The following is a 26935-nucleotide window of genomic DNA, read 5'->3' as shown; positions in this document are numbered from 1 at the left end:
CAGAACTAAGGTGAATGAATGATGCACGCCGTCTCCCTTTTATACCCGGATGTCCGGGACGGAGTCCGGCATGCAAATTTCATTTGCCAATTTTCATTGGCCTTTTCTAAGCAGTCGGAAACGATTGGTTCTCAGGGACGAACCCCATCTGTCGGTTCGACACAACGTCTCGTTCCCTCCATCAGGGAACCGAGGTTACAAACGTAACCGAGATGTTTCCATTGCATGGGAAGAAAAATCCCATCTGTATCATGCGCTAAACTGCTTTGATTTTCATCCTCCATTTTCACTCCATATTCTGTTGACCAATCCTAATCCAGAATTCCTCATTTCTGGTGGCATTGGTCATTTCAACACAATCAGAGCTGAAACCAGCCAGAGAAGTTCCAAGTTCAAGGACATGTGAATGTTTTCCACTACGGCAAAAACGAAGATGCTAACCACATCCGGGCAGCACACAATGGTTTCTGGGTTGTCCTTGGCACGGCACATAAAGAAGTGTTCATTGAGCGATCCCCGCAGGCAAACCTACGTCTGTTGCGCAGAAATCCTGCATCATCTATAATATTCTCATGCCAGAGAACGAGAGAGGAAAATGTCTTCGATTGTTAGGCTGTTGAGCTCGGTGACAAATCCCCACTGTGTGTCAGAAATCACAGGGTAATGTGATATCACTCAGATGCATTAAACAGGACTTACTGTAGAGCACAACAATGGGAAAGGACATCTGCGTGCCAAAACAAGGTTCCTTGATGACATGGTGACGTTAATGTAAATTGCCTGAGAAGCATGTGAATAAGAAAACAATTATACAGGCCCCTTCAACCAGACAGAACACAGGCAGCGTGTCGACAAGAGCTGCACGACGTGATAGCTGTGACAGCTCAACTGTATAAACTGCCTGGTGGGTTTAGATAAACCAATCTGTGAAAGCAGAAGTAGTGCGAGGTACGCCTGACCTCCATAACAGAAAAACCAATGTGTGATATATAACATGAGTCTGCAGATTTTGTACAGTTACTGTAGTAGTAACAGAATCATCATGAGCTGCTTTTTGATGAACAGTCATTTAAAAGCTGCAATAACTTTTATTTTAGTTTACAATAAACAAAATCAGTTATTAAGCAAATGCATAAATATATATAACAAATACAATTTAAAGCTAAAGTAACACATTTGATTTGTTAATGAAATCTTTCATTTATTTCAGACAGGTCATTTGGCAACTAAAGGCTAATTGCAATAGGTTGTTTGCACATGACCAATCGCCACTGCACGAAGTGCACATGGAGGGCAGCAAGTGATTTTCTCCATAGGAATTCACATCCTATAACAAACTCTAAATACCTATGCTTTGCGTTGATGTTCAAATCGATTAAACCATGAAACCACAAGGTGTTTTTATTGTGCAGCAAAAGTTGCTGTTCATGGAAGGGGAACATGCAAGTATTGACTGAGAAACGGAGATAAAAGAGGCTTGTAAACCAGAATCTGTGGCCGGGAGGAGCAGAGCAGGGTAACTTTTTTAAAACGCTTAATGACGTTTAACGTACTCAAACAATGACCAGGTGAGCTCAAATTTCTGTCAAACCTAGTCATGAACACTAGCTGCTGTTAAAAGAAAGAGTCTATGAAACGGACAATCTCGCATTAAGCGTTTCTTCCCCGTAGAAATCCATAATAAGGAAACAGCTTAACATACTGAAACCACGTAAAACTTAATTTCTATTAAACCTTAGGGCTCTTCGATTCTGATTTTTTTGGAGTCGATTCCGATTCCAATTCCTGGTTTGGGAATCGAAAGAATCGATTCCAAGAATCAATTCCTAGCTGCTGTTTTCGATTCCTGCTCAATACCCTGTTTTACTACAGACTTTTAGTTGTAATTAAAAAATGTACGCAATTTTAATGCAATACAATTTTATAAGCTGTCACTTTTCACATTTAATTATTGATTCTATAACAAAAACATTGACTAAATATGTCAATCTTGTACTGCAATTCCAATGTATCATTAATAATATCATTAATAATCTTTCTCAAGTTTTTTTATTAACTAGCTGTTTTCAAATAAAGCACAAGTCTATTAATTATTAACTATTTTTAAAGTTATTAAAAGTTATTCAGCAGCGTACACAAAAATACTTGAGGAATATAGATCTATTATCAGTAAATTGTTTGAAAAATATGTAAGAATACTGTGTAATGACAGACAGATCTCTAGAGATCAGGTACTAAGTAGCTCTATTTCTCTTTACTGTCTAATAGACTCACACACGTTTTTTTGCTATTGCTCTTTCTTTCTAATCTTCTCATTTAATGTTAAATGCAAGTGACAGGTGTTGAAAAAGTTCTGTTCAGTTTTAACAGCTTTAAACAGATGTAAATATGTTGCGAGACTGTGCTTTATATACATGTAATTCTCTTCACGCACATACTCATTCTCATCGGTAGACAGTAAGAGAATACAGTCCATCTGAAAAGACAAACGTACTTGTATGGTTTGTTAAATGTGTAGATACAAGTAATTATATCTGTATTGTGTGTGCAAACAAAGCTTTTGCTTTTATGCATGCAGAATATTTTGTCATTCCACAGCTCTAGACTTCATCCATTAGTTTTTTCTGAAGTCTGTACTGTTTTAGACAAGAAACTAATGTGATTTAGTTGACCGATAACATCAGCTAAGGGGCGGGGCTTGTGCTTATGAAGGCTCTTTAAGAGGAGTCGATTCCCAGCCCTACTTAATTATTATAAACACTGGATCTTGTTAAAAGAACAAGCACTTATTCCGGGGATAAGAATAGTCTCACATTAAAGGCATGGTGCGTGATCCTGTCCAGAAACATTTTTTGTCATGTTGGTTGGAAATCTCTTTACATCCTGATAGCAATCAAGAAGTATAGTGGTCAAGTAATATTTTTATAATTATATTTCGTCTGTGAAAGGAGTAGAACCAAAAAACGTTTGCCCAATCAAAACGTTCTGGCCGAACGCTGTGACTGGTCATGTGTACATTACAGCCAACGTATTTTGCATACCACTGCGCACCCATACCACATCACCACATCATACGTCATCAGCGCGCTCACGTCCGCTGTGTCAATGCATGGAGAGTGGCAGACAATCTACAACAATAAAACTTTCCTGCGGAACCGACAACAAGTAAATCTATAAAACAAAAGTCAGTTTTTGAAAAAAAAACATCTAGATCATTGTTAGATTTAATTTCTTCATAAATAAATACAAGCCCACAAAATAAAGTATTGTGAAGTTGTTAAGCTCGCTATGCATTGCTGGCTATATAGTAGGAGGGTAGGAGGAAGGGATGCCTTCTGGCTATTCATGGGAGGAGGGGATTCCTTCTAAGCTAAACATTCTTTGTCCGAACTGCTATACCTTCTGTGAACCCCTGGACATATGAAACCTGCCAGATGTCTTTTGGCACTGTATATTAAAGCAATAAGCCCCAAGAAGCAGTGGGTTACAGTGCATTTTATAACAGCTAAGGGCGTTGGGCACGACGCGAAGCGGAGTGCATAATGACATCAGCTAAGGGGCTTATTGCTTTTATAAAACGGTTATTCCATATGCTTAGCAAGGTTTCATAAAATAAAGTAAATAAAATGATATTTAGGCTATGTGGTGCGGTCAGCCGTTATATATTGAGGTAACGGCTTAGAACTCCGCTCAGCCAATCAGAATCAAGGACCAGAACTGACCGTTTTATAAAAAGACTTGTAGTTTCTAGAATAAATGAGTTCAAAAGCTTGATGCCTCTCTGTGTCTTGTTTTTTGTGCTCCCAGATCTGCAGAAGAATTCTCTCACAACATGCAACCTATTTCTGATTTGATTTTACTGGTGATCCAAAACACAGAAAGAAACTTAGTGTTCGTAAGGAACTAAAAATTTAACAATCATGAAAGAGGAAAAACTTGAATTAACATCGGTTCAGTTTTTACACGATGGAGACAGCTCCGACAGGCAAAGGGTCTGAAAGACGATACCGTGGTTGCTCTCTTTCTTTTGAACAGGTATGTACATGCTTCGAGAAGAATTTAATGGATTTAGTTTGTAATTCGTTACATGGATTTACGAAATACATTCATGTGTTTGCAGAAGGCGTGGGTTTGGAGGAGGCGTGGCTATGGACGGTAAATCGCATAGAGGGTGGGATTATAATTTCAGTGCTAGCAGGCTAAAGTTAGCAACTTTCCAAATCAACCACTCCACCTTTAAGCTTGTTCTTCATAGAAGTTCATAATGAAGAAACCACATGGCTCAAGGCAGTGACAAACTGAGAACATAAAACTTTTCAGTTATCATGTTTATGTTTGATATCAGTGATAAACAAATGTATTTAACTTGGTCTTCTGTGGTCATTGTTTCGGTACGTTAAAGCCACAATATGGAAGAATTTTGTTATGAAATATCCAAAAATCCCTTGCACAGTGTGATATATTTCATGCAGTTGTGCACTGTACTTACATTATCCCAAATGTTCCCAAGAATGTGCACATCCAGAGAAATTCCTATTTAAAATAATGTCCCGTCCCTTGTCTCCCTTGTATTTGTATACAGTTGTAGAAACTACGGCAACACACAAATGCGGAAGTGGTTATACAGCATCTGGGACGCAGCATCTGTTGTTCTGTTATTATTGATAACGATTACTCTTTGGCGAGTAAAAGAAACCCCAAAAAGTGTAAATGAAGGCCAAATGAGGCAAGCAGGATTATGGACAAACGAAGAAATAAAACAAGGATTAATATCCTTTTTAATATTAATAAAGGCGTTTTCTAAATGGAGAGAGCTTCGCGACCAACATGGACTCGACAGAGACTCCGCTCTCGCATGTGTTTTAATAGACAGGTAAGCACATTTTTTTTTATTGTACACGAAATACTCATGCACAGATTATTTGAATAGTTATGAATGCAGTTACCCTATGAAATACAGTATATGTCGCACAAAAATATGTAGCCAATAACGTTACTTGTAAATACTGTGGGTTCGTTCCAATTTACTTTTTAAATGACGACTGTTTTAAACACGTAAAACTGTGTAGCATTACGCTACCAAATCAATTGACAAAATCCAATATCAGTCGCTGGCTAACATAGCATTACATTCCACGTTTCTTGCAAGCTAATTCATTATGATGACATAAAATAAATTCATTACCTCATCCGTGAACATGATGGGCGATCTCCACACGCCTCTGGATGGTGAAAACATCATGTCCCATAATTCCACTCTCCTACATAACGCCATTTAGCTTGCCTTTTATTGTTGTTTCAAAAGTGCGCCATCTAGCGGTCCAAATATTCCATATTGTGGCTTTAAGCCGTTTCCTTTTAATGGACTTCCATAGGAAATGCTTAACGTGAGATTTTTCATTTTATCTGTTTAATAAGGACTCCTTCTTTTAACAGAAACTAGTGTTTATTACAAGTAAGAAATGTATTTTCTTACACATTTCTACAATTAACAGAAATGTGGGCTCACCTGGTCGTTGTTTAGGTCGTTAAACATAGGTCTTTTAAGTTTTTGATTTTTAATTCCTATGGAGAAAATCACTTTGCGCGTGATCAAAACCACGTGATTGCAAACAACCTGTGCAATATATAATAGTGGTGCTTTCAGAAAGCTATGTTGGTTATAATGGGACAGATCCAGTGTTGTCGCATTGCAATGTGTGCCGCATGTCCGTAACAGATTTGTATCAATATGAAAATGAAGTTGTGAACACAGTATGGTAAAAACATCACAATGCCTCTCTTACAAACAATGACCCTGAACTACAATTACATGAATACAAGACACACATCTCAATACTCTTCAATTAACAGCACAGAGGGATCAAATAGTGAAACAATTTCCCAGCACAGTTTAATCCAAACTTCCAGAATCAGCTGTGCTCCAACCTTGTCTTGTGACTCCTAAAACTGCTAAAGCTTAAATCCCAGCACAGCAAGAGGTTTTATACAGTGTGAATAAAGTGTGAAACAATGAGGACCAGTGTTTGTGGATCTGATACAAACTGTTGCATCAGCTGTTGCTATAGTAACCTCATCAGGCATTTATCAGCACCTATTTTGTGCCATGGGAAAATACAGTAACTAGTAACAGTAACCCACTAACTAGTACTTACTGAAATATTGTAGGAATAAAATGAAATCTATTGATAAGTTCCTCAGTACAACAGTCAGTGTTGCCAAGTATTTTCAATGATAAGTAGCTAATGAAGCCTTCTTGGAGAGTCGCTAAATGTCGCAACATGACATCATGTACTAATTAGTGTGTTCATGATGTCGTTACAGCATATTTGTAATCACTTACAAATTTAGTTGATCTCTCACAGTAAAAAAAGAAATGTTGGTTCAACTTAAGAAAATAAGTTAATTCAACTTAAAAGTATTAGTCAACTCAACAAGTTTAGTCAACTCAACAAGAAATTCATCTTCTCAAAGCTGAGAACACGAATATTAATGTTTAAATATACGTCTTTAATAATATATTTAAATAAAGAGTGAAGATGTCCATTTTTAAAGTACTACTGTAACTGTATACAATATTAAGTCAAAACTTTATAGGTACCAATGTTTCTTCTTCTGTTCACATAAAATCAAAACTGACCCTATGGACGTTACATGCTACTGATCTCTCTGTGAATGATTTGCAGGTTTTACCCTGTAGTTCTCTGGGAACGTCTACTGTAATACAGTAAATACAGATAGACATCCTGATATTCTCCAGCAATGCCTCGGGACAATGAAGAGGATGTATCTGCCGTACTGATTAGATAACTAACAGCAACAATGGCAAGCACACAAACACAGTCCCGCTTATCACAGTGTAACCAACTTACAAGCCACACTGGGGCCCTCTTTTAAAAAAACAACCCAGTCCTGCTTTAACTTCACAGAAAAACATGTTAAATCCTTCATCATCTATGCAATACGTACCATCACTTTCTGTCCATGTCTGTTGTTCTTTATGAGGCATGTCCACATCAGTTTAAAGCAGCCCACATCAGAAGAGCGACGATGATATATTTAGGTGCGAGTGTGATATGGCGGTCAGACTGTGTGTTTATGTTCCACTCTTGGTTTCTTTCAGCACTCAAAACTCACCATGCACATAGTTTGCATACTTACTCCAACTGTTCAGGTAAAACCAGTTTGCTCACCTCTGCTCTGACACAACGTCAGCCTTTAAGTATGTTTGCTCATCATGTGATCTCAACTATAGGCCATGTGTGTTCTGTTGGTATGAAAAACTCACAGCATATTCATCAAGCTTCAAAATAACGTGACTCAGTAATAATAACGGAAAATCAGATATCAGCACAAGCAAATGGGCCATCAAATGGCAACATGAACGTATTACAGGGACAATCACAGGTGTAATCAAGTCGTTTTTTAGTAATTAATAGCATGATAATTCATTGAATTAATGGCATACATCAGCATGGAGACGTTGCAAATGTGACATTGTCATTCAACGCAGTGTAAATCTATCACTGGTCCACAGAAACCCACTTTGCAATTGAATTTGTCAGTCTTTCAAATGTGGACTCTAGCTTTTCACACAAAATGCTAATTTCCTGCAACATTTTCAATTATTAGTCTGTGTTGTTTACATGCGTTTGATAGACGTTTTGTTTTTAACATGCTGTGTCAAGCTAAAAACATTTGAGAAATGGGCGTGAGAGTGGAAACGTCATCTTACACAAAAAAAAAACAATTTGAGAAGAGAAAGAAAAAGGTAGTATTTAATATATATTAATAATAATAATAATAAATGTATACAATTTTAGATTCTAATTTTAGATACTCTTTTCCCATGAAAAAAACATTCACTAATCTATTTAATTTACCAACTCCACCCGTAACTCAAAGAAACCTTTTTGCAAAGAAACCTCGGACCCTCACAATGCCCCATTCATCGCCCGCATTTCACGCTGGCATCTTGAGAGTTCATTTCGAAAGCGACTTTAAAAAGTAAGTTTCCCTTTTCCTATAGCTGAAATATCCTGACGGCTCTATTTTTAGCTCATCCTGTGTCATGCTCCCGTTCACAAATGAGATTTGTGTTTCTGGCAGAGGCTCTGTGATGTTTCTCATCAGAGCTTCTGCTTGCATCTGATGTCTCACGCTGATATACTCCTCACTTCAGCATCTGGTTAATAATGTGAATGAAATTACAGTCGCATGAACCTCCATCAGTGCAGCCCACATCTGAATCCCGATGGCATCCATTACACTTTACATGATGACATCCAAGTGCATCATTAGATTAACAAACACAAAGAAAACTCTTGCAATAACGATGGACCAGAAAGGATGGATTTTATTTTGTAGATTGTGTTTGTGTGATTGTTCAGATTCTTTTCTTTTGTATGAACTTGTGCAATGTGAATCATACAAAATCATACGATTATTAGAAAAAGCCATAATAAAGCCCATAGTATAAATCTAAAGTATCTGCTGCGATATTGTACTTAAACGAAACAAGATTATACTAATTCATATGAATATAGCCACCTCACGAAATAATTAGAAATTCCTGTGAGATTGTGTTGGGCCGTGTGATGCACACTGCATTGATAATGTGAGTTTCAATCCACTTCAGAAGTCACAGTGAGCAAGGAAACAAATCCACTCAGAAACAAAGTACTTTTTTTACAAAGTCCTTTAACGGTATTTTCTCACTAGACATCTATTGTCCAAAGTCCAGTTGCCGTAAATCGAAAGTTGCACATGCTATCACATACTGGGTGTTTTCAGGTGACCATCCCCTACGCTCGCTCAGTCTGTGGACTGAGGTCAGAGAAACCTTACAGTCACCTTGTTGTGACCTACATTTAAACGCAGCGGCTCTAAATATGGTTATATAACATGTCTAACTGAGAGCATTCAATACGTATTATTCAGGCAACATCGATATTTGGCAGGGAATGCATCTGAATCTTTCCTTCAGTCAAAGTATTTTTATTTCCGAAATGAAAAACACATTCCTTCTGGTGACAGAATGAATTCAGTCCAATGTAACACCAAGTCTGAGGTTGCGTTTGCCCTGGGTGTTGTGTTTGCATGGGGTATCGGTGCAGTCAATAAGATGAGCCGAGAGTGAGCCATCTCCTCTGAAACCCCTCAGGCCTGAGATGACTCACACAGGAAATGAGCCGTCTGATAGAAAGGCACGAATTAGACAAACTGACCCCTAATAGGCCTGTTTATATTGGCCCCGGCTGTCCAGACACACCACATCTGGACATGAGAGAGAGAGAGAAGGAGTATCACTACAAACGCTCTGTTGTATGTGAAGGGATAGCAAAGCAAAAATGACTCCGGATGCTTTACTATGGTAGAAACGTGGGCGGCATTAGGCCCAGCGTCCGGTCCTGGCAGCTTTTTTGTTGTACATTCTTCAGTCGCTCTGATGGTTGTTTTATTAATTCTTTGAGAATTGAACTCCTCTGGCCTCAGTTTCCGTGGGACTTTGGGGTTTACGTATAAACTATGGAGGAGAATTGTTAGTGTAAGTCTTACATTGTTAGTGTAAGTCTAGCTGTGCGGATGTTGTAAAGGAAGAGATCCGAGCCAATGATGAAGTGAGTAAATGAAGATAATCTGTTGGTCTAGAGTCTTGTATGCTGGGTGTTCACATGATTTACTACTGATTTCATTACCAGCAGCATACTACAGTCTTAATCTACCAAATGACCCATTACCTTTCATTGTTAGGAAAATATTTCCTAAAAGGTTCAGTAACATTTTTAAATGAACTAGCACAAACGGCTGTTTCCTGAATTATCACTGTTTGGGAGAATCCTGTAGTCTTAATACCCCTTTCACCTTTTAATTTTTAAGCATGCATCATACCTGTCTGGGTTGGGACAATATTAGGCCAAAATGTGAATACTTTGGAATAGACATTTGGTCAAATTATTAACCATTATCAGGAATAATAGCACCAGGGATGTTTGCTTTAGCAAAACATTTGTATTTTCTTATATTGTCTGCAGGTTGGTTTGAGTTTTTGTTTTGTTTTGAAAGGACAGTGGAAAACAGACAGGGCATCATTGGATAGAGACAGAGGAATGGGACCAGCAAAGGATGCTTGAGACGGGAATCGAACTCAGGTCAAGCCTCAAGTGCACTGGCACTATATGTCGGCGACCTAACTGTTACTTTCAATAAACACAACGTTTATTTAGGTTAGCACCCTTTATTGCGTGTAAAACGTTACAGCTTGGTGCAAAAACAACAAAACCTAGCACAACACCGCTTCTCCCCCCAAGCCCCGCTCAAGTACATTTTTCCCGGTACATGCGCTTGCCCAGTCCCCTGTACCGTAGTGCAAGGTGTAGAAGCACACCGTACCAAAGTGCATTATATAAAAGGGAACTTAACATGTTAACACTAACCACACGGCTATTGGTGCCAACTGGTTGGTTGATGTTTAAGTGCACATTGTATCACACAGAGTTTGCTGTACCTAACTATATAATAAGCAGCTCACCAACACCGCAAAGCATTAATACAGACCTACTGTACTTATCTCCACCAGTAGCAGACTGTTGAGGGTACTGTACTGTTGAATCAGGGACAAGAACCTTTGTGGGTGATGTAACACAGGTTAAGCCCTCTATTACCGCTGTGCACTGACTCACACCTGAAAGCAGCTTTCAGGAAGCCATTTAACAAGCTGTAAGTGAGATCAAATCTGTGTTTAACGAGCCGGGTTCTGTACCAAACTCATCAAGATCTTCTACAGTACAGCCAACTCTTTGGTCTTGTGTATTTGGTCACAGTACGTATTGGCTTTGCTTTCAGCCTGGTAACACACATTTCTGGGTAGCATAGGGCACGGTCACACACGCCTTTACTGGCCAAAAATGCAGGTCAGGTAAGCATACTGAACACTTCTATGTTAAGGTAATGAGACATGCTGTATCCCAACTGGCATATTGACTTACTGGTGTTTGATGTTCTCCACCTAATAGCATGTCAGGTACCGAAACCTGGTATTAAACCAGCCTGTTCTCCAAGTAAAAACGACTCATGGTCAACAGTATTACGATAACAGTTCACGTTTTAAATTTAAGCACCCTCTAGCAATTGTTATGAAAACAAACCCATGCCGTTTTGTGCAGTCTGATAAAGACACATTTATTTTTGCATTTGTAAAAGTATCAATGGTTTAATAAATGTTTATGGATTCAAAGATATTTTAAGAGCATCTAACCCCAATCCCTCCCCTAAGCCTAAACCAAACCACTTGTCAACCATTAAACACAACACACGAGTAAAAGTACAGTCACTTGTATTTATTCCATAAAATGAACAGTATAAACGAATTACAAACAAGTTGTGTTGCAAACCTTCTGAACTGAAGCCAAACTATAACTTTATACGAGGAACTCTGGGAATGGACATCAACACATCTTTAATCAAACCGGAACATTAGAATGATGTAATCGGTAATGCAAGCCAATAGCATTTCACACTAAACGCTGTCTGTCACGAGACAGACGAAAGCCAATGATATTTCCCTATTAAAGAGTACATAACTAGGGATTTTTAAGGTCCTACTTTGGTTTATGGAGTGTCCAACAACAAGTTTATGTACATAGAAGGTGTAAACACTATTAAAACACTATTATTTCGTAATAATAGGCAGTTACAGTTTTTGTCCATTGCTTGAACACTTTTTGCAACACTTCGGCTCATTGTGTCAAAACTTTACACACAAGACACAACACTGGGAAGTAAACCATTCACATCTATGTCGAATTGAAACTCTGCTATCAAAACCTAACAATTCTTTGTCAAAATCTCACTCTGATGGCAAAATGATACACACTTGCATCATATGAATACACTTTCAGATTAGCAGCAACACACTAGTGTACTTTATATAAAACACTGCAGTCTTTAATGTTCACTGTTTTTATTCAGTTCATCAGTTATCATTCTGTGAAGCTCAATGCAACACTTACAGTTTTTGTTATGTTTCTTCTCCAACAAAGGTTTTCACAACAACCAAAAATGAAAGTACCGAAAGGTTACAAATGACATCACCTCAATACTGTACATCACAGTACTACACTTTACAGTACAGTACAGTAAATGCAGTAATGCAAAAATAAAACCAAAAATACACTACTGTAAATGAAAAACAAGCCAATTGTGTGTGGGTGGGATTATGGATCCTGCCGTCTGTTTGGGTCTGGCCACGGGATCTCATCAACATCACAAGCGATATTTTCTCCTGCTAAGCAATGGGGAAAATATCGCCTTGTGTGCCGAATCCATCCATGGATTGACCTTACCTCAGTGTCTCCGCATGCCTCTTCCATTGCCTGTAGAAGAGGCGTGCGGGCATGTGGTTGGCGGTCATATACGTGCCATCTCCAAGCGGAAAAAATAGGGTTTAGAAATGGTCAGAATAGAATACAGTCTGGAGTAGAGAGTTGAGGACATACCTGTTTTACAGTCTGAATGTCCTTATGATGGATGCAACTGTGAACCGGCTTAGATGTGGGTGGACTCTCTGCCCAGCTTCCCTCATTGTCAGGCCATGATTTGTCACATGATCCACCAAAGTTGCTCTAATATCATCTGAAATACTGTTCCGTGCATAGCCTCTTCGACCACGTCCTACTCCTCTCTCTCTTTGTCTTCCTCTACCTCTTGCTCTCCCTGCCTCCATGCTTGCAAAGTTCTCAAAATGGCTCAACTGAGGCCTATTTATGGCTGGCTGATTGGTGTTCAGTTTTGTAAGTAAGATTTTTCAGGTGTGTGTCTAAGTGTTTTCAATCACCCAATGTGTTTTGTATTTTGAATAGATGTGTTTTCCCAATGGTACCCATGAGATTTCATTTATGAACGAAGTGTCTTATGTGTGAAATAGTGTGTAGTGTGCAGAAGCAAGTGTGTTGCAGAATTGCAACTAAAGTGTAAAGCAGCGCTTTTGTTTAAGGTATGGTTACACTGTGTTTAAGGTATAGAAACAAAAGCTTCAAGTTTTGTTACTTTGGTCTAAGCATGTGTCTATAGTGTTCAAGCAATGGGCAAAAACTGTATTCTTACATTACTTCTTGACTGACTCTCAAATGATTCGTTCCGCGATTCATCTGTCTAATCCCCTCCTTTCTGCTAGCCTAGTCTGTTGTGATTGGTCAGATGGTTTAGTCTGCTGTCATTGGTCTACCGCGAATGAGGCTGACGAGCTACAGTGTTTCGGGGAGAAGAGTGAAGTTTTCGCGGGCAATCCTAGCAAAACGTAGGCGGGGACTATATGTAGTGACGTAAATGCACGGCGGTTCGTGAATCGGACTAGGGACGAATTGTTTGCATGATTCAGAGTCAACTCCCTTTTTTCCAAGCCAATAACTTTGTTATTCATTCACCTTCAGATTTTCAACTTGGCAGACTGCTTATTTTCAAACACGGCAATGTTGCACACTGCATGAAATGTAATTTTCATGATCTCATGTTATGTACTCTTTAAGGCTAATGGAACTTGGCGAAACAGCAGAAACCAGAAGACAGCAGATGGTGATCGCTCTTGTGTCTGTTCTTCATATAAATCGATCCTTTGACCTCGGTACACTTGGTATATTTGTACTTTTTAAACATTTTAACTGTTTGTATCTGTATCATGTGTTTTTTGTTATTTAATAAATAAATGTGTTACGTTACTTGCTCAAAATGCCTGAATATGTGTAATGTAAATACTGTTATCATGACATTTTGAAATGAAAATCAAACCACAACACATGCTATTATTGCAAAATAATACCCCAAAATGTAATTTTTTTTAATGACGGTAGGCGATAGTTTTGCTTGCAGCCGGGAGAGGCGATAATTTAGTAAAAGCTCACGTTTGTCGTATTTGAGGAATGAACAAACGACATACATACAGTATATCGTATGGGTTGGAGGATATGTTGATGCAAACAGTCCCCAGGGATAAATTATGAAAGACTGGATCATTGATAAGCGCCGTTCTATTTGTTATACTTTCAGTAAAAAACAAATCCATTTCTTAGATGTTATGGCAAGATAAACTTTATCTTGCACTTTTCATCTCACCAACAGTTGGGTATGCAGCCGGTCTTTTGATGCTTGTTTCTACTCCAGCCTGGCTCTGCACCACAGAGTGTCTCCCAAAATGGACAAGGTGTTTTAACTTGACCCACAAGCGCAACCTGTGTCTCAAATGCTTGTTTTTTACCCGCTTTTAAAACATTTGCTAATTTCACTCCGGTGAAAGTAAATTAGGTCTATACAATCAACACATTTTCGAGTTATTTTTTACTTAAATACTTAAAATCAGCCTATATGCATGTAATATTTTATGAATACAGCAGCCTATACTGTTACTGTACATGTAATAGTTTAATAAATTGAGAAGTAATTGCACAAAATAAACATGTTTTATAAATCTTTACAGTAAACCACCAATTAATTTTTTTTTAACTTTTTTGTTAAAGTTGCAACCCTGCTAATTTTTCTGGTCCAAGTCAAAAATATTTCAGAAAATAAAGCCGTGTAATTCTATTCTTTATTTATTTTCTTTGTTTTTTTTTGTACGAAAAAAAAGAAATAAAACTAATTTGAGTACCATTAGAGTAATTAACGTTAAAGTACCAGATCACAGTAGTAGTAATACTGCAAAAATCGTAATGATACCCATCCCTAAGTACGATATGCTCAGTATTAAGAGTTTTAAGGGTCTTAAGAGACACCACAGACTGATGGATCTTTAAATCCCAATACTGACAGCCAAGCATCTAACCTGATTTAATCGTCTCTCAGAGAAGGAAATCTCACACAACACATAATGCCCTACGTATTTGTGTGATCCTGATTAAACCTTATTCTGGATAACCAGTTGTCTAAATTAACTTTGAGCTAACTCTGAATCATTATAGCACAGTAATTCTGATAAAACTGTTTTAGACTTATCAATTGATTTATTTTATCTTTACAGGTAACATTAATTATCTCGTTATACTCTTAGTTGCCTTACCTCTCTGTATAAAACGTCTTGGTTACGGATGTAACCTCGGTTCCCTGATGGAGGGAACGAGACGTTGGTCGAACCGACAGAATGGGGTTTGTCTTGAGAACCTATCATCTTCTGAGTATTTAGAAAAGGCCAATGAAAATTGGCGAATGAAATTTGCATGCCGGGCTCCTCCCCGGATGTCCGGTATAAGAGGGAAGCCGGCGTGCTCATTCATTCACCTTTGGTCTGAGGAGCCTAAAGCATCCTCCCCCGACCGCTGGGGTGGGCGGCCAGTGTTGTGGCATGAGGGACACAACGTCTCGTTCCCTCCATCAGGGAACCGAGGTTACATCCGTAACCAAGACTTCCCTTTCTGTCGTCTCTCGACGTTGTGTCGAACCGACAGAATGGGGTTCCTATGGAAAACGCCACAGCACTGAGCCGCGTCACAATCTCTGCGGAGCGACGTTGACTGGCCTGGGCGAGTCAGACGAAACGCTAACGCGAAATTATGACCCTCCAGTGGAGAGGAAGGGGGACCCAGAGCTTTCCACAAAAGTTGGGAAGCCCCCTAATTACGGCGGAGGCCTAATTCTCTAAATGGCGAGAAGCCGCCCGGCACCTACGGGCCACTGGGTAAGCATTATTCCCCCCTGGGGGAAAAACGCTGCAGAGGCCACTACCTACCGTAGGGAGGAATTAGTGGAGACACCACATGGTCTCACCATCAGGGGAGAACTCATGGGAAGAAAGTGCGGACTGCAGGAGTTAACCGCAAGGTGGGAGTCCACCTGGGGAGGTCATGGGTTGCCAAGGTGGGAACCATTCATGAGGATACATCAGACGGAACAGCCCACGGAGGGGGGTTACCACGTCTGGAGCACTAGGTCCGGTTAGAGCTATGTGGGAGATAACTCAACTGTTCCCCGGCCTAAGGGGCAGGGCTGCTCTGCCCAGCCTGTCCCCTGGAAGGGTGCTTAGTGATGGATGGAATGCCTGTTCTTTACCCGAGGGGAAAGAAGTGAGGCGGGATCGCCACTGCTCCCCCCGGAGGGGGAAGGGCTTCCGCAGGCGTACGCCCTACCGGCTGCCGGTCCCACACCTTGCCAGGATGCGGGCTGACACCGGTTCCGCCGTAGGTATTAGAACCTCACTGAGTTGTTGAGGCATAGCCCAACCCGCAGCTCTCGCATATGTCTGCCAGAGAGGCGCCCTGAGCCAGTGCCCATGAGGGGTGTGCTCACCCCCAACGGGCAGGGGCGAAATGAGATCGGTATGCCCTAACGAGGGCATCCACGATCCAGTGCGCCAGCCTCTGTTTGGAGACACCTCCTGCTGACCTCCGAAACAGACAAGAGCTGCTCAGAGCTTCTGGGCTCTGCGTCGGTCCAAGTAGAGGCGCCGTGCCGTACTGGACACAACGACGGATAGGTTGGGTCTTCCTCCCCGGTGGGGAGCGCCTGCAGGTTCACCACCTGGTCTCTCAAGGGAGAGTGGTGGGAACCTTGGGCACGTAGCCGGGGCGGGGTCTCAAGATCACGTGAGAATCCCGGCCCCGAGTTCTAGGCAATCTGTAGACAGGAGGGTGCTTGCTAGATCCCCTACCCTCTTGGAGGTGAGGCCATGCGGAAAAACCGTCTTTACAAGACTGAGAAAGAGCAGGCAACTCGAGAGGCTCGAAGGGGGCGGGGCCTCTTGGTGCCCGCCACCTAGGTCGCAAGAGGGTACGGAGCGCGGAAAGGTGGTCACCCTCTCGCGCCCCTTAGGAACTAATGACCAGGTCGTGCTGTCCCAGAGGCTACCCAGCACTTGGGATACCATTGAGAACCCTTGCCAGAACACCCAACAAGGCCTGCGTATAGCGCCAGCCGACTACCTGTAGATCCAACGACGTGTCTTCAGATTCCGTCACAGCCTAAACCATGCCTATCACAGTTCCACGACGAATGGGGTGCGGGCCACGGGAAGTGGCAAGATGTGCTGTGCCACTCCGCTGCCTCACGGGGCCGGGCATAAGAGGCAGCCCTGGGACGGACAGCTCGAGACGAGCGACCCGGGACCCGGGGAAGAGCACCAGGACAAGATTAAGGGCACCGTTTGTTGTGTGTATATGCCGCCCAGTGGCTGGCCTTGCGAGGACGCCTCCGGCCTGGGTGGTCATAGTTGTATTCTACGTTCACGTAGAAAGTATGTTGATGATCCGGTTTTCCGACTGCTCCTCAACTCAACGTGCCCCTTCCCCTGGGGAAGCTGTCGCCAGGGGGAGCGGCCAGGGGGGAGTTGTTGTCAGAGCCTCAGCTCCGAGAACCAAGTCCTGGTTAGGCCGAAGGGGCGTAACTAGTACCACTTGATGCTCCTCTTCCCTGGCCTTGCACAGGACCCTGTGCAATGAGGCTCACTGGGGGGAAGCGTACTTCCGCTTGTCCCGCGGCCAGCTGTGCGCAAGGGCATCCGTGCCGAGGGTACCTCGGACAGGGAGTACCAAAGCGGACAATGGGAGGAGTTCGGGGAGGCAACAGGACCACCTGTGCCTGGCCAAACTGCCCCAAATGAGCCGGCTGCCGGGGAGGGATGCCCTCCGCAGGCTCACTCGAGAGAGCGCTCGGCTGTCTGGTTCAGGACGCCTGGATGTGTGTGGCTCGCAGGGAGCTGATCACCTGCTGACTCCAGAGGAGGAGGCGTCGGGCGAGTCAGTGTTAGCTGCGTGAGTAAGAAATGCCAGCCTTGCTTCGACCGGACCAGCACGTGCTTGCCCTGCACGAGAGGTAGTAGCCTCGTAAATGCAAGTAGCACAACCAACAACTCTAGGCAGTTGAAATGCCAACGCAGGCGGGGGCCGTCCACCGCCCCGACACTGCTTGCCCGTTGCACACGGCACCCCAACCTGCAGGGAGGCATCCCAAAGGGGACCCCTGTCCGCAAGAAGGTCATGGAGACCAGGGGGTTAGGGTGTGTTCGGCAGAAAAGCATGTGACCATACGCCTGCTGCCGGTGTGCCACGCTCTCCAAGGAACTTGACTCTGCAGCCAGTGTTGGAGCGGTCGTATGTGCATCGACCCGAGGGGGACCACCCCCGCGAGGATGCCATGTATCCCAGGAGCCTCTTGTTACAGGGGGACCGCTGACTGTCTGATCTTCAGGCAGTTCAACACTGATCGACCCGTGCATCAGGATAGTGCAGCTGAGAGCGGCTGTGGTAACCCAGAGAGAGAGGAAACTCTCCTTTTTGAGAGTAAGTGGGCGCAGCCCCCCGGAGGGGGCCAGCAGATGGAGAGACGGGGCAGGATCCGTCCCTATCCGACTTCCCAGCGATGTGGCTGGGGTCGGGCCCAATGGTAGCCTCGATCCCCCTGAGGTCTTCCCATGAGGGCCGCTGCCGCGGCTGCTGATGGGGCGATGGTCTCCTCTTCGCTGTCTCCTCCAGGGGGGGCCGCCTGAGTGGGGGGCGCCAGAGCTGGAGGGCGTGAAGAGGACCAGGGCTGCTGGGAAGCAGACAGTGCACGGGACTCGACGGCCGAGGCGGCCGAGTTGCGGCACGGAGGACTGCTTCTTACTGTCGAGAACCCTCCGGGGAGGCCGCGTGCGGGTCTCGCGCCCCCCCCGACGGGCGGGGTGAGCGGGGCTGCTGCGGCTCACAGTAACACCAACCAGCCCCCCCTTGCGAGACGGGTATGCGTCGAGAAAGCGGACCTTCTCGCGTTACTCATCTGCGCAAGGATTGGCCAGAGGAGTTTCTCATGGACCACAAGTGTGGACATCGTCCGACCCAGGGCCCGCGTGGTCACCTTGGTCGCCCGTAAAGCGAGGTCGGTGGCGGCGCGGATTTCCTGCATAAGCGCTGGGTCGGTCTTACCCTCGTGGAGCTCTCTCAATGCCCTGGCCTGGAAGGGAGCCATAGCTGTGGAGAGAGGAGGCAGCTTGGTCCGCCGCAATGTAAGCTCTCGACACCAGAGATGCCGAGACACCACATGCTTTGGACGGGAGTCTAGGTCGAGCGCCCCCCCAGGTGGCCGCCGCCTACTGGGCACGAGTGCACCGCGGCGGCATACTCCACCTGGGGGCAGACGCTATCCTCCAGCTGTCTCAACCTCGAGGGAAGAGAGGGTGACAGAACTTTGTTTGACGTGAAACGTGCCGGAAAGGGGCGTTCCAGGTCTTACAAAGTTCCTCATGCACTTCCGGTAAACACAGCACTGGGGGCGGGCGGGCTTGGAGCCTGCGCCTCGGCTCAAACCCGAGGGCCATGTAGCCAGCCGCGAGCGCCGGGAGAGGCAGTGCGGGCACTGCAACCCAACACTCACGGCGGCCCGGGAAAGCATGGCCGACATTTCGACAGTCCGCTTTTCCTGGGCTCGACCCCCGAGGGAGGGAGCCCGAGGAATCGTCGGAGTCGAGATGGCAGTACGTGACCCCCCGATGCTGCAAGAGACATCTCATCATCACGCATCGTGTCCGAACTATTAGGAATAAGACGGCGGACCGTCTTCTGGGGAACGGTCAGACGAGCGAACGAGGTGTGAACGGTCCGTGAGCCAGTGGCTGGCGGATTATCGCTCACAGTAATCCTCATATCACCCTCGCTGCTTGCCATAGCGAGACGGCAGGGCCGTAGTCCTGCCGTCACGGAACGGGGAGCAGACGAGGTGGTGGCTGAGTCCCGTGGGAACACAGCCACCCGTGACGCAACGTCGATCGCAAGATGCAGGCCTCAACGACAACGTGCTGCTCGGAACACAACCTGAAGTCACGCAGGCAGGACGTATCCACAACGTCTGCCCCAGCGTACTGGAAGCAGACACTCGTGTCGTCCCCCTCCTCGATGAGTGTGTTGCACCCATGAGAACAGCGGGACATGCCATGCTGGAGAAATTTGCTCTTTTAGAAAGGAAAATTTGCTCGAACACCTCCGGAACTGCCGAGACGCCCAGGGGAGAGTCACTGCAGGAAGGGACCGTCCGCTGTCCGCGTCGTAGATTCCAGCAGAAAAATGATCACCAAAGATCGTAGAGAAGCTCATCAGATGCGTAGGCTCTGAAGAACAAAAGGTGAATGAATGAGCACGCCGGCTTCCCTCTTATACCCGGACATCCGGGGAGGAGTCCGGCATGCAAATTTAATTCGCCAATTTTCATTGGCCTTTTCTAAATACTCAGAAGATGATAGGTTCTCAAAACAAACCCCATTCTGTCGGTTCGACACAACGTCGAGAGACCGACAGAAAGGGAACTTTGGTTCCACAGACTGTACCACCTACACATATCACAATCACAATGCACAATACACATATCTTCCTACCAATTTCATACACACATATCCCCACCTTGTACAAAATATACATATATATAATTTACACCAGAAACACAATAAGTGCAAAGACTGCACGCATCCTATGCCACATATACACCAGCACCTTTAACGCATATATATTATTTATATTACCCAGGGTTGATACCAGCAGCAGCAAAGAAAGTTAGTCTATAATTACACACTTCACGATTCCTGCGAGTTTAACACCCTAATAGCTGAGGGTACAAAACTCTTCGCAAAGCGCACCTTTTTTTGAGGTAACTGTCTATCTGCTCCCGAGGGTAAAAGGATAAAGCATGGGTTAAGAGGATGACTCGAGTTCTTTATTATACTATTTGCCCTGCGAATAACAGAAGTTTCTATAAGAGCTGACAAATTAGGAGTAGAAAGACAAATTCTTTTTGAAAAGATATTAGTGATATTAAACAGCTTATTTCTGTTCTTGTTAGAGGTGAATAACAGCACATTGCTAAGCAGTTGCTAAAGGTGTGCAAGATACTTAGCATGTTACATGTGGTTGCTCGGGTGTTCCAAATCTATTTATGTTGCTAGGGTGGTTGCTAGTGCAGTGCAAGATGTTGGAAGGGTGTTCAGATTACTTACTAGATGGTTTCTTAAGAGTCAAAAGAGTCCAAGTCTTTATTACTAATTCTGATCTCACCTCTCCACGTCATGCTTCAAAGTTTCACTTATCATTTATTTTGTGATGTGGGTGTTACACAATGAAGTTTAAGTTTTTAGGATTAGAGGTTTGTTTCTCTACTATATGAGCTATAGTAATAGTGATGCTGGCGTTGAAACGTTTTTGTTATGCATTGGAATGAAATAATAAAACAGTATCACTTAAAGGTTCATGACAAAGTATGCTTTGTTCATCAAGCAAATCTATTTTTCCAATAACCTCTTTCTGAGGACAAATACTGGAGAACAGAAGCCCACACAATAGCAGAAGCAAAGAATGAGACCTGTTAACCAAGACTATAGAATACACCTTTTCCTCCTCCACCATCGGCTTTAACGATTTGCGATACCTTACATAATGTATTTCCCTTCACCTCTATTCTCTGCCCATTCCTCCACAAGAGAAAAATACACATCTTTAAAAGAACGCTTCTCTCTTTTCCCTGGAATGCATTTGGCCACATGCTCCAACACTCCAGAGACTCGTCTGCAGTCTGGTTTCCTTTACCAGCGATGAAAGGAGGCTTCAGTTTTCCTCACGCCAACCTGAATTCCTGAAACTGCTGTATTATTTGTGCAAATGTGTTTCTAATTTTTGCATTCTCAAATTGTCAACCCTGTTCAATGTGTTCGAGTTTTTAGTCAGATGAACTGCCTTTGTATGTTTGTTATCTGAGAACAATCTTAGTGAACAAAAAGGCACTACGGGACAGAGCGCTCCATATGCTTTTAAAACTCTCTCGATGTCATCTTCCGATGTTCTGCGCAGCGCTTAATGAAGTCGAACACGTCGGTTTCTGAACTATCTCTCTCCCCTTTAATCAAAAGCAAGGTCGGAAGACAGAATCCATGTTTCACATGGCGCATTCAGAGAATATTTTTACCTGAATTGCAGCTGGGTGTGAATGTGCTCAAAAATATGTTGCCCTTTCTTCCCTGACAAGTGTTCCGCACATGCAGCTGACATGGAAAAATCCTATCCAATGAAATGTTTTCCATAGGGACGCACAATAAATTATCGGCCATATCGGTATAGGCCGATAAATGGTCAATTTTAATTTTATCGGTATCATCGGATACATTATAGGCGATAAATCATAAATCATTTCCAATGGTTAAACTTCTTCAGGTGCACGCTGCTCACAGTTAAAATCCAGTACAGTACTTTCTTTCTGTCGTGATCATTCACTCACTGCTATTAGCAAAACATTGTTGATGTAGGTACAGTATGTAGATGTTTATGAATGTGTAAATTATAGGAACAAAAGCATATTGTTTGAATCAGACTGCTGTCTGAATGCTTTCTGTCATGAGATCTGTTAGACTTGTGGCTATTGAGAACAACTTTCTGTGTTTCTCTGAAAGAACATCTTTAATTTATGTATTAAATAAACATTATACCAGAAAAGTTTAAATTAAAGAATCTTTAATTAGTGTAAAGTAGCCTTGGTACATGATTTTCAGGGGGGAAAAGAATTTTCAGTCTCAGAAAATGTTATATTAATGTTTAAGCACTGTATATTGGCTTCCAATGTTCAAGAATTATCGGTTATTGTTATCTGCCAAAATTTACATATCGGTGCATCCCTAGTTTTCTGTGTTAATTTCTATCTTTTACAACAAACAGCACGTCAATGTCCGCTGATGTCCGATTCGCGACGTAATAACTAATTTGAACCGATTCATTTTGTTGAAACAATTCATATTTCCAGGCCCGGATTAACACAGTGTAGTGCCCTAGGGAGACCACATTTGAAGTGCCCCCCCCCAACTCACATGTTAGTGTAACATGAACATGTCATACTAAATATGTTCATTTCCATGGGCAGTCGTGGCCTAATGGTTAGAGAGTTGGACTCGTGACCAGAAGGTTGCGGGTTCGATTCCCAGAGCCGGCGGATAACGACTGAGGTGCCCTTGAGCAAGGCACCTTACCCCTACTTGCTCCCCGGGCGCTGCAGTGATAGCTGCCCACTGCTCTGGGTGTATGTGTGTTCACGACTTGCTGTGCGTGTGTTCACTTACTCTCTGGATGGGTTAAATGTAGAGGTCACATTTTGGGTATGGGTCACCATATCTGACTAATAGGTCACTTTCAGCTGAATTCAGCACCACAGAGAGCGCAGCAAAACACACACACACAATGAACTTTAAGCATATCTAACTAACAAACAATAACCAATGTAGACACAAACTGTGATGTACAGAATCCTATGCAGAACAAAATCCACGCCGGAGAATTAATGTATATTTGTTGTACAAGACCTTCATTTTAGATTAACTTTCAACAAATTCATTCGGTTTTCTTGTAAACCAGCATCACATATTTGCCCAGAAATAATGGTACCTTTAGCTTACCTTTAGCAGAACATCTTTTTCTAGACTTTCATGTAATAATTTAGCAGACGCTTAGTTTTATCCAAAGCGAATTACAAACTGAGAAACAATAAAAGCAATTACAACACGCACCTGGAAGAGTGGTTAGTAAGATTAAGTATTTAAAGTTTATTTATGAAAACGTGTAGTAAAGTACATTGTCTTTTGAGTTTTGAGCTAGATAATTTAATTTAATTTTATGTGGTAAAAATAAAGATTTTTATTACAGCTTTTTGTAAAGAGGGCAATAAAGGAGGATTGTTAAGAGTGATATTTGTGTTAGATCATTTCATAGCCAATATATAACTTGGATATAAAACTAAATAATAACAACTGTATTAAATAACAAATACAAAATGTCTTTGCATTTATTTGCATTAATATATTGGGCTAGCCAGTATTAAAGCGCAAATATGAAGCGGTCTATAGCGGACTTATTTAAAAGACGGAGTGACAAATTAACAGAACGATTCATCAACTAAGGTCATTATGATTACAATAAAAAAAAGTGCGACCAAAATGTAAGTTGGTGCAACCATCTGAGAAAGTGGGTCGCACCAGTGCGACCAGTGGGAAAAATGAGTCTAGAGCCCTGTATCTATTATGTGTAAGTGCGAACTCGTGAATATTGTATAGGCACAAAACAAATGCAAGTGAATGGGGTCCAGTTAACAACATTTTTTAAAATATCTTATTTTGTGTTCTGTGAAAGAAAGAAAGAAAGAAAGAAAGAAAGAAAGAAAGAAAGAAAGAAAGAAAGAAAGAAAGAAAGAAAGAAAGAAAGAAAGAAAGAAAGAAAGAAAGAAAGAAAGAAAGAAAGAAAGAAAGAAAGAAAGAAAGAAAGAAAGAAAGAAAGAAAGAAAGAAAGGTTTGAAATGACAAAAGGGTGAGTAAATGATGAGTTTACTCATCCCTTTAAATCTGGTGTTTGAGTCCAAGTGTTGGGTCATGGGCCATGGCAGTGAAACAGGGTTGTGTGTGGACTGTCACTGTGCTGGTGGTTTTCATGACCACAACATAAGGCTTAGTGAAAAGTTTAGCAGTCTGAAAGAAATGCCATCATCCAGCATAAAAATCAAACAAGCCTGCTACTGTATTACTAGGTGGAACATGACCATGTCACGTCAGATGTTATCTTCTAACGGTTGGTTATTAGCTGACATAACACTACATGTTAGACAAGAGCTCAGTCGGGCTATTTGGTATAAGATTGCTGCATCCAACATTGTCATGTTTTTAACAGGAAATGCTTAGATGCAAAGACACTTAAACACATTTAATGATCTTGATAAGCAGATGCAAAATCCTGAATGTGCATGTCTGGCCTTTTTTTGCAGAGAATACAAGTCTATGGGTTTTCTCAGCCATTATCGTCTGTTAGGTTAAGCATGATCCCGGCAGAGGACTACGGGCATTGATTACTGTAACCCTGCAGGGACCCCAGCAGGTCCAGAGGAACCAGCATGGAATAGAGCAGATCTCACTCAGAGGAGCTAAGAGCTGACTTCAATCTGACAACCACCAACCCAGTGTCAAAACACACAATGATGTGGTGGCTGCAAACAGCAGACAGGATGATGTTTGCATATGCATTAAATATTCTGATTTGGCGTTCCCAGTGAGTAAAACACCACTTGAAATATTACAGCACATGCACAAAATATCTTTGGATTATATGTGATGGGGAAGCATGCAGACAACACTCCATTCTTAATATGAGAGGCTGTGTTTGCTGCTGTGGGCTGTTTAATAGAGTCAGATAACGCAAGCGTGTAGCAATGCTTTAATAGACACAAAGAGTTAAAGCAACCACATATCAATGCCCTGGAAACCACCTATATCACCCACACATTGCAGCAATTTTGCACGAGAAAACGCTTTTCACTTAAAACAGCAACATCCCAGCAATCACCGGGCAATGTCCTGGCAACCACCCACAGCACCCTTGAAGCCACATAGCAATACCCTGGCAACCACTCACAACTTCTCTTGATGGTGAGGTCTGCATGGAAAACCATCACTAAGATCTTCAGAAAAGAATATGACTAGTCTTTTTTGCAAAGACGCTTCCAAAAAAAACTTAATATTAATTTCAAGCTAATCAATGCAATTTAACTACTGTCTAACTTTATTTATAGATCAAACCTTGATTGCAACACTCAGCCAGAGATACTTTATAAATGTACGTGAAAGTTGGGGAAATGTGCACCCTTTGAACACCAGCATGGAGGATGACAGGTGTTGACTAGGCTACATGAAATCAATCAGCTCAGCCCCTTAAGACAAACATTGGCAAACTGACATGTAGGTCATCTAACACAAACTGACGGTTGCACCTACAGCCACTGAAGTTTCTCATTGGACTGTGGAGCATTGGTCAACAGGCTGATACACATGAGCAGATTTGCAGCGCTGTAAATGCAAAAAATCCAAGACTATTTAACCCTTAAGATCATCTGAGTGCTGGATCTTATGTGTTAGCCTATGTGTTATTGCTCTCCGAATAAAAACAGTTCAGTAGCTATGTGATCATCGATTTCTATAGCCTATCACTGCTCTGTTTGTTTAAAACACTTTGTTAGGCCATGAAATACAAAATAACCATGCAAACCATTAAAATTATCACATTGTGCAGTGTCGGTAATAACGCTTTTCATAAGCATTAGGTATAAACCGAAGCAGTTGCATGTTGTTTGTTGTTTTTGTGGGTGTTCTAAGTATACACAGGAGGACTAATGATGCTCGGTCTCTATTGATACATCTGTGTCTAATGCCAATGCTGATCCCATAATATGATCACGTGTGCAGATACGTTTGCTATGCATTATAAACCTGTAATTCTCACCTTGGTTGCCCTCGTCCATGTCTGCGGATAAATGTAAAATGATGAAATGATGTGACGGGAACGCGGTCCGGATACAGATATATTCTTCTTTATAATAAGGGCTTTAAATGCTGCATTCACGTGTACGTCCTGTCTTACGCAAAAACTGCATGAAGTGATATTCTCTTTAAATCCTCGTGTAAATCCCAAAGCCGCTGTGTTTGTGAAGAGAGGAGAGGGCGCGTTTATTCACTGTTGCGGTTCAATAACACGCAACGGAATAAGCGCTCGAGACACACGGGCATCTGGGTTTCACAGCGACCCCATAAGTCATCGTGCACGCCCCGCCTTCATACAGGCGTCATTCTGCTTTTTACACGCCTATAAAGTCCTAATACGGTGAAGGTGCTTCGTCTGAAAATGCATTCAAACTCATTAAACTCACTGTTGCTTGTCATTCTAAAGCGTCCGAGTAACTGACCTAATTATTTCGCGAGCCAAATTTTGCGCCCGCAGCACTTATCAATGTCTGTCGTTCGGCCAATGAGTTAAAGGGATAGTTCACATCATTTACTCACCCTCAAATTGTTCCAAACCTGTTTAATTGTTTTTGTTCTGCGTAAAACACAAAGGAAGATATTTGTAAGAATGTCAGTAACCGAGCAGGTCCCCCATTGACTCCCATAGTATTTATTTTCCCTACTATGGCAGTAAATGGG

At 42.5% G+C, this 26935-nt stretch overlaps 1 protein-coding gene across 3 annotated transcripts in view; it reads right to left on the bottom strand.

The window, feature by feature from the left end:
- The window catches only part of cyth3b (cytohesin 3b), a 56286-nt gene extending 29738 nt beyond the window's left edge, over nucleotides 1–26548 (bottom strand). The window contains exon 1 of one of the 3 annotated variants that reach the window (XM_057345105.1): nucleotides 26238–26548. In XM_057345105.1, coding sequence (XP_057201088.1) covers nucleotides 26238–26256 — 19 coding nt within the window. In that variant the 5' untranslated portion in view covers nucleotides 26257–26548. Of the gene's footprint in view, nucleotides 1–6969; nucleotides 7197–12497; nucleotides 12967–26237 lie in introns of those variants that run through there. The other 2 variants (XM_057345106.1, XM_057345104.1) reach the window with 2 other exon arrangements.
- Between the last annotated feature and the right edge of the window lie 387 nt (nucleotides 26549–26935).

The sequence above is a fragment of the Triplophysa rosa genome, linkage group LG11 (assembly GCF_024868665.1).
Source record: "Triplophysa rosa linkage group LG11, Trosa_1v2, whole genome shotgun sequence".
Lineage (NCBI taxonomy): Eukaryota > Metazoa > Chordata > Actinopteri > Cypriniformes > Nemacheilidae > Triplophysa > Triplophysa rosa.
This window is presented reverse-complemented; position numbering and strand designations above follow the sequence as displayed.